Source organism: Cynocephalus volans, chromosome 13, assembly GCF_027409185.1.
Source record: "Cynocephalus volans isolate mCynVol1 chromosome 13, mCynVol1.pri, whole genome shotgun sequence".
NCBI classification, from domain to species: Eukaryota; Metazoa; Chordata; class Mammalia; order Dermoptera; family Cynocephalidae; genus Cynocephalus; species Cynocephalus volans.
In genome coordinates, this window is record NC_084472.1 from 4,793,127 (window position 1) to 4,799,699 (window position 6,573).

Here is a 6,573-nt window from a genome sequence, read left to right on the forward strand (position 1 = left end):
CTTGGAATTCTGCTTGTTCTAGATTCCTGTGGAATTATTCCTTGTTTGAGTTGACTTAATTAATTAGGCCCATTGGAGACCCCTTCCCATCTCTCCATAAATGATTCTAGATTTTCATTCCAGAATCACCAGAACTACTTCTGACTTCCCAGCTGACTCTGAGCAACCTGGATGGCACTCAGATATCTACAGATATCTAGACAGAGGGCGACTTAGCAACAAGAATCCTCCCTTTCCCACCTCAGTCTCACCCCACCAGCAGCAGGGGCCTCTTTCTGGTGAAGCCGTGGCACCAGCTCACCAGTACAGAGAGAGGCGGGGAGTAGGAGTTCTGGGGGAAAGAGGATGATCTGAAGGTGGAACGCTGTCCCTCCCTCCCGCATCCACACGGAAAGTGTGAGGGGAAGTTCTGGTGTGAGCAACGGGAGCTTGATCGCTGTGGCCAGATGACCCGGCCGCACAGTGGCCTCTGTTTCAGTTACAGCAGCCATGCGATTTCCAGCTCCCGAAGTGCTGTTTGCAAGGTTAAATGCCAAAGGGCAGCTCGGGAGGCACGAACACCAGAAGGTCTGTGTTGCCCTGCCAAGGCAGTCACTTCTTGGCTCTGTGCCAATCGCCGAGGACAGGCCTACATGCTGAGCTCCAGCGGCTTCCCCACGCCTGCCTCGGAGTGAATGTGCCACATCTAAGGGACCTCCAGTCTGTCCCAGTGGCTGTTCCCAGGTGGCAGTGACACTCCTCTGCCACCAGCCTGTTGACTTTAAACCTTTAAACCTTTACTGTTCTCCTGTTTGCAAAATACTTTCCAACCTACTTGCTTTTCTTTTCTTTCTCTGTCTGTTCTGTCCAGAACCAAACTGTCTTACTAACTGCCCCCTGGGGACTCTAGCCCTGCTGCCTCACGCTGTAAGTGCCTTCTTTCTCATTTCCCACCTGTCTGGAGAGGGCGTGTTGTGTCTGACAGTCATCATCTGAGGGAGATCCGCTCAGTGCAGGTGCCCCATGCTTGCCCCGGGGTCTGGAGGGGGTTAGCTCATCTCCAGGAACAGATTGACAGCCCAGACACTCAAGGGTTGACCCCTCAGTGCATGGAAAGGTCTTTAGTTACAGAGATCCTGCTGAGATTTCCGTCTTGTGCAGTCTGCAGCCAGTGTGCTTTCAGAAGGGTGAAGGGATATTGGCCAGGAAGGGTCTTGCCTGAGCCCAGCCTCCATCAGCCCTGTGTCCCCAGCTACCCACTCCTACTCACCAGTATTTTGGTCCCATGTGTGCATTGCCACATGCTGGATGAGGTGTGACCATAATATGATCAGGCTTTTCTCACCATTTCAACAACCATACCAGAAGGAATAAACCTAAATGCATCTTGTCCTTCCAGGTGAGCACTGTAGGTGACAAAGTGCTCGATGAAAATTTAGTGAATGAATAGACAGCAAATCCACCCAGATACTGAGAATTTCTCTCAACATTGTCTTCAGAGCCTGAACTGAGGCACACGAGAGAATGTGTGCTTTGATTTTGAGCAAGGATATAGTATCCCATTCACCACCAGCCTTAACTTGGAAGTGTTAAGTGCAAAATATAACGAGCTGTCAAAGACAAAAGATGTGTCCCCATGAAAAAATGACAACAAAGGGAGAAGGTCATTTCCAAGACAGGTGCTACAGGGTAGCATCCCAAGACAAAATGTCCACATAGCCTGCCATGGTGGCGCTGGACAGGTATTTCTGGTTGTCATGGTGACCATTAGCATAGTGCTTTCTAGTAGAGGCTTCTGCCCTGGCCATACAAAGTGCCAGCCACTAAAGAGGCAGGGAGCAGGAAGAAGTCCCTCCAGCACTGATGCTCCTTTCCACTCACCCCACAGGGAGGCAGGGAGCCACTCTGGCCCATAGCTCTTCCAGAAGCCTGTGGGTCCTATGCCACCATCGGGCCATGCCACCTCATGGCCCACCTCCACACATCCCCGCGGTGTCCCAGCTTCTCATCCCACTGTCATTGCCCACTCAACACAGCCTTCTCTCTTCCCCCACTGTCATTCCCCTACTCCAATGGCTAATCTCTCATTCTGGTCTTTTCGGTTGCTCATCATATCTCTTTAAATCCTCCGACTCACTTTGTGGGTCCTGGTTCAATGTCATTCATCCTGTTCCTTCCACTGATGTGGCTCACCATCTTGGCTTTCAATGTTTGAATGTCATTTGGGCAGACGGGGTCCACTCATGCCACAGCTTTTACATTTCTGTGAATCAGCGAATTCCAAGTGTGGGAGTCCTTGTTCCCTGACTTGCAGTCTAAGGACAAGTAGTTCAACAGTCTTAAAAAACAAAAAGAACCCTAAGAATAAGGATTACAGGATATTGACACCATGTCGAGAGAGTCCCACATTACCTGTTCTTAGAACAATAAGACGCCCGTAACATAAAATCACACGTGCACTCTGATTCTACTCAGTAAAATGCTGCTACGATGAAGTATTATTAAAGAAAATGAAGCCTAAATTACAATTTCTGCCTGCAGCATTTTTTCCATATCGTGGAAGTTTAACATACTGCCAGTTGGTTAGCAATAAACAGGAGCTGAGTTCATTTTAAGAGGAGTCTCATTGCTGACACAGCTGGATGAAATCACGGGCCCCAGCACATCAAGGACCTGTAGGATCAGTTCCAGGGTTCACTGAAGCTAAATAGATCATTCAAGAGGGCCAAGTGATTAAGCTGGGTTGGAATATGATGCTATAGCCTATGGCGCTATGTTCAGTCACTCTGTCCAGTCTATACGAGGGGTCTTCAGAAAGTTCATGGGAAGGTTTGTACTACGTTTTAATTCCATGTTTCCATGAACTTTTTGCAGCACCCTCGTGTGTTCCAGCCCAACACTGAAGGAGCTCTGTGAGCAGGTTCATCTCACGAGATTATCATACTTTGTTCATAGCTTGATACCATCCCATTCATGTCATTGGTCATTTATGTTGAATTTACTTATCATTTAAGTTATTTTCCATGAGCAAAGTATTAATATTCAAAAGTTGCCGTGGTCTATTCCATTTGCCTTGAGTCTGTTGAGAAGTGTGTTGGGGGAATGGCCCTATGGTGACATGCCAGTCTGAGTAACCCTGTCTTCCTCTCTCGACTCTGAAGGAACTACCTTGTTCTGCACTTGCTCCGCCCCTAGAGTCCTGCTTCTCTAGGCCCGAGAGACCAGCAAACCGTCGCCCTCCATCCCGGTGGGCCCCACAGTCCCCGACTGCCTCACAGTCTCAGTCACCTGGAGACCCGACGTCCTTGGAGGAGCATGGTGACGAGGAACCACCAGAGGAGAAGCTACACCCATGATGCCAGCTTGCATGGATTGTCACCGAATAATTCACTGTAATCTGCATAACCACACCATCTTCACCAACCAGACTCTGCCCACAAGAAGAGATCTAGTTTTCTCAAGGTCAAAGAATGTTTTTTAAAAACACACAGCTGCTGAATGTTCAACCTGTGAAACTGAGATGTTTCTAGAATGAAACAGTAAATGTGCCTGTAATAACTTAATTTTTTTCATAGCTCAGAAAACTATTTTTGTCTCCATCTTTTTTACACACAGTATATTAAACAAAAGAGGTAAATAAGGTATAAAAAGATAAAAAATAAAAGTTTTAAAAATGTACATTTTAAGAGATTCTGAACACCACTGCTGTCAATACTGACTGCCTCTCTGTTAAATTTGCACTGTTACATTTTGGTTTGGTTTATTTCCATGTTGAATTAGAGTGTTTTAAGTTAATTTTATTTTGTCAGTATTATGTACTACTTTCAAAGAAATTTTTAAATGCTTTAGACTGTCGGATTCAGTGACCTTTTTATAGTAAAAAAGCCATGAAGCCAGTAGATAAGACAGATATTCTACAAATTGGAGGGGATACAGGTCAACATTTTTGAAAAGGTACAGAGTCCTCAGATGGACTTAGAAAATTCTCTGTGTAATCCACATATTATTCTACTTGACTTGCACATCTTTGGTGCACGTACATACTGCTACTGTGTCCTCGCCGTCACCTAAATGTGAGTCAGTCTGTTCCACTGTAACATGTCGTGAATTTCCTTGTACTGTACTTTTATTGTCAGTCCTCTTGCATTGATGATACTACAGCAACAACATTTTTAAATTATTGTTAAAAGACTAACTGGCAATGTACAGAGTTTACTCAAACTGTTCTTATTTAAAGAAAAGCACTACAGAAAGCCACAAGGATACCAAACTGAAACAAAAGACAGTGCCTCTGAGTCTGTGTGAGATCATGATGAAGTAGAAATAAAACCTCTACAAGACGGCAGCGTGTCCTCGGATCTCACGTGTCACGTGCCCTCCGTCTTCTCCAGAGGACTCAAACGGAAAGTTTCCCATGGCCAGGGGAAGGAGGAAGGGGCAGATCGTGTAAAAAGGTCACAGCCACCAGCTTATCTCAGGAGAACGCACGCTTGAGTCCATGATCACATTGCAGGGGTGCTGTGCTCTGTAAGGGTCCTGGGATAAAAGAGGCAGCTTTGTTCATGTTGAAAAAGCCAAAACTGGGCTGTGGGCAGGGTGTGAGGAAACTGGTACCTACAAGTCAAAGTTTACCATTAGGAAGGAGGGAGTGGCCTGTAACTCCAGAAGAGGCCTTTGCATCTCTGATGTGGATGTAGCCTGACCGGTTAGTGTCTGATGGAGCTTACATGGGAGTGGTGCTGCTGAAGACCACAAGACTATCTTAGGCCAAAGCTTCTGGCTTTAATGTCTCACCCAACAATTTTCTTCTTATCTAGTTCTGTTCCCAGCATTACGACAGTTCCATCTTTAAACTTAAATATTTTTAAAAACCAGAAAACAAGGGTTGGTGAAGATGTGGAGAAATTGGGACCCTTGTGCACGGCTGGTGGGAATGTCAAATGGAGTGGCCACTGCGGAGGACAGTGTGGCGGTTCCTCACAAGTTAGACATAGGACTACCACATGATTCAGCAATCCCACTTCTGGGTACATACCGCAAAGAATTGCAATCAGGGACTCATACAGACATTTCTACGCCCATGTTCATAGCAGCGTTATTCATAAAAACCAAAAGGTAGAAACACCTCAAATGTCCATCGACAGATCAACAGGTAAACAAAATGTAGTATATACATATAATGGAATATTATTCAGCCTTAAAAAGGAATGAAATTCTGACACATGCTACAACATGGATGAATGAACCTTCAGGATGTTATTCTAAGTGAAATAAGCTAGTCATGAAAACAATTATTGTATGATCCCATTTATACATCTGGAATAGCCAAATTCATAGAGACAGAAGGTAAAACAATGGTTCCCAGGAGTCGAGGGAGGAAGGAATGGTGAATTGGTGTGTAATGGGAACGCAGTTTCAGTTTGGGAAGATGAAAAAGACCTGGAGATGGATGGTTGTGATGAGTTGTACACTTAAAAATGGTTAAAATGGTAAATGCTACGCATATTTTACAATAAAAATTTTTTAATACAAAAAACCTTTCACTTAACCTCCCTAGACATGCTGCAAACAAACTATCAAGAAGTCAATAAGTCTTTATTTTGTGCCTACTCTGTGCCTGTGGTAAATGCTGCATTAGCATTCTTTTGGGGAAGCAACCAACCAGCAACCAGAACAGAAGTTGTTGGCTCTCGTGACTTCTCAAGCCTTAAACCATGCCATCAGGACTCTGCTCTGTCTCCTGACTGGGTGGCTTTATTCTCAGACAAGCATCCCAAGGGTTGGCAGCTCCTATTAGTTTATCAGCTCCTAGAGAAAGAGGGTCTCTTTCCAGGAGCTCCAGCAAAAACCCAGGGCTGGTGATTCTCATTGGTCTGAATTAATTCTCACCTCTGACCCTGAGCCAATCACAGTGACAGGTTGGCCCAGCAAAGAATAACGAGGGTGCCCTTAGAATGGAGGGGAGAGGGTGCCTGGAAGGCAGTAGAGGCTGTGTACCACTGTGGGAGGCCCCCACCATCAGAGAAGTTGCCGTCTGGCTAGAAGAGATCAAATTCCCAAGCACAAAAACGAGGAAATGCAAAACTGGTGTGGTGGAAATCCTAAGTAAAGGATTGGCCCTGTTGAGTTGACCCTGGCGGAATGAGCAGGATTTCAGGTGAAGGAGGGAGGGCTGGACGGGCAGAGGTGTGGGGAGGAGGTGACAGACATGGGTCCCATCGGCAGGGACACAGTAACTGGGCCAAGAGCAGAGCCGCATCAGGTGGTGCCAGTGCCTTGAAGGCCGGTTTGGAACGCTTCCAACATCCCATTTCCTCACAGTTGAGCATATGCATTCCCAGGTGGGTTCATCGTAGAACCCCCTCTGCCTTTGAAAGGCAAGTGGAGACAGTCAGGTGAGACCGTCTCCTACACTTGCATCCAGAGGAAAGCCACATGGGTACCACACCGCAGAAGGAGGGTAGCTGCCATGGGAGCGCCCATGGCAGGCATCTGCCCTGTCGCCACCAACTGCCCTTCGTGTGCCAGGTGCTTTTATGGGCTAAAGAAGGAGGCAGCAGACTCCTTAAATACAGCTAACAGCCCTTGCCCACC

The 6,573-nt window shown here is 46.4% G+C and overlaps 1 protein-coding gene across 5 annotated transcripts in view; it reads left to right on the forward strand.

Moving 5' to 3' along the window:
- MTCL1 (microtubule crosslinking factor 1) overlaps positions 1 to 5,463 on the forward strand; it is a 117,573-nt gene extending 112,110 nt beyond the window's left edge. For 3 of the 5 annotated variants that reach the window (XM_063077033.1, XM_063077035.1, XM_063077038.1), the window contains one exon: positions 3,141 to 5,463. In XM_063077033.1, the coding sequence (XP_062933103.1) occupies positions 3,141 to 3,335 (195 nt within the window). In that variant the 3' untranslated portion in view covers positions 3,336 to 5,463. Of the gene's footprint in view, positions 1 to 850; positions 907 to 3,140 lie in introns of all 5 variants that reach the window. The other 2 variants (XM_063077036.1, XM_063077037.1) reach the window with 1 other exon arrangement.
- The last annotated feature ends 1,110 nt before the right edge of the window (positions 5,464 to 6,573 follow it).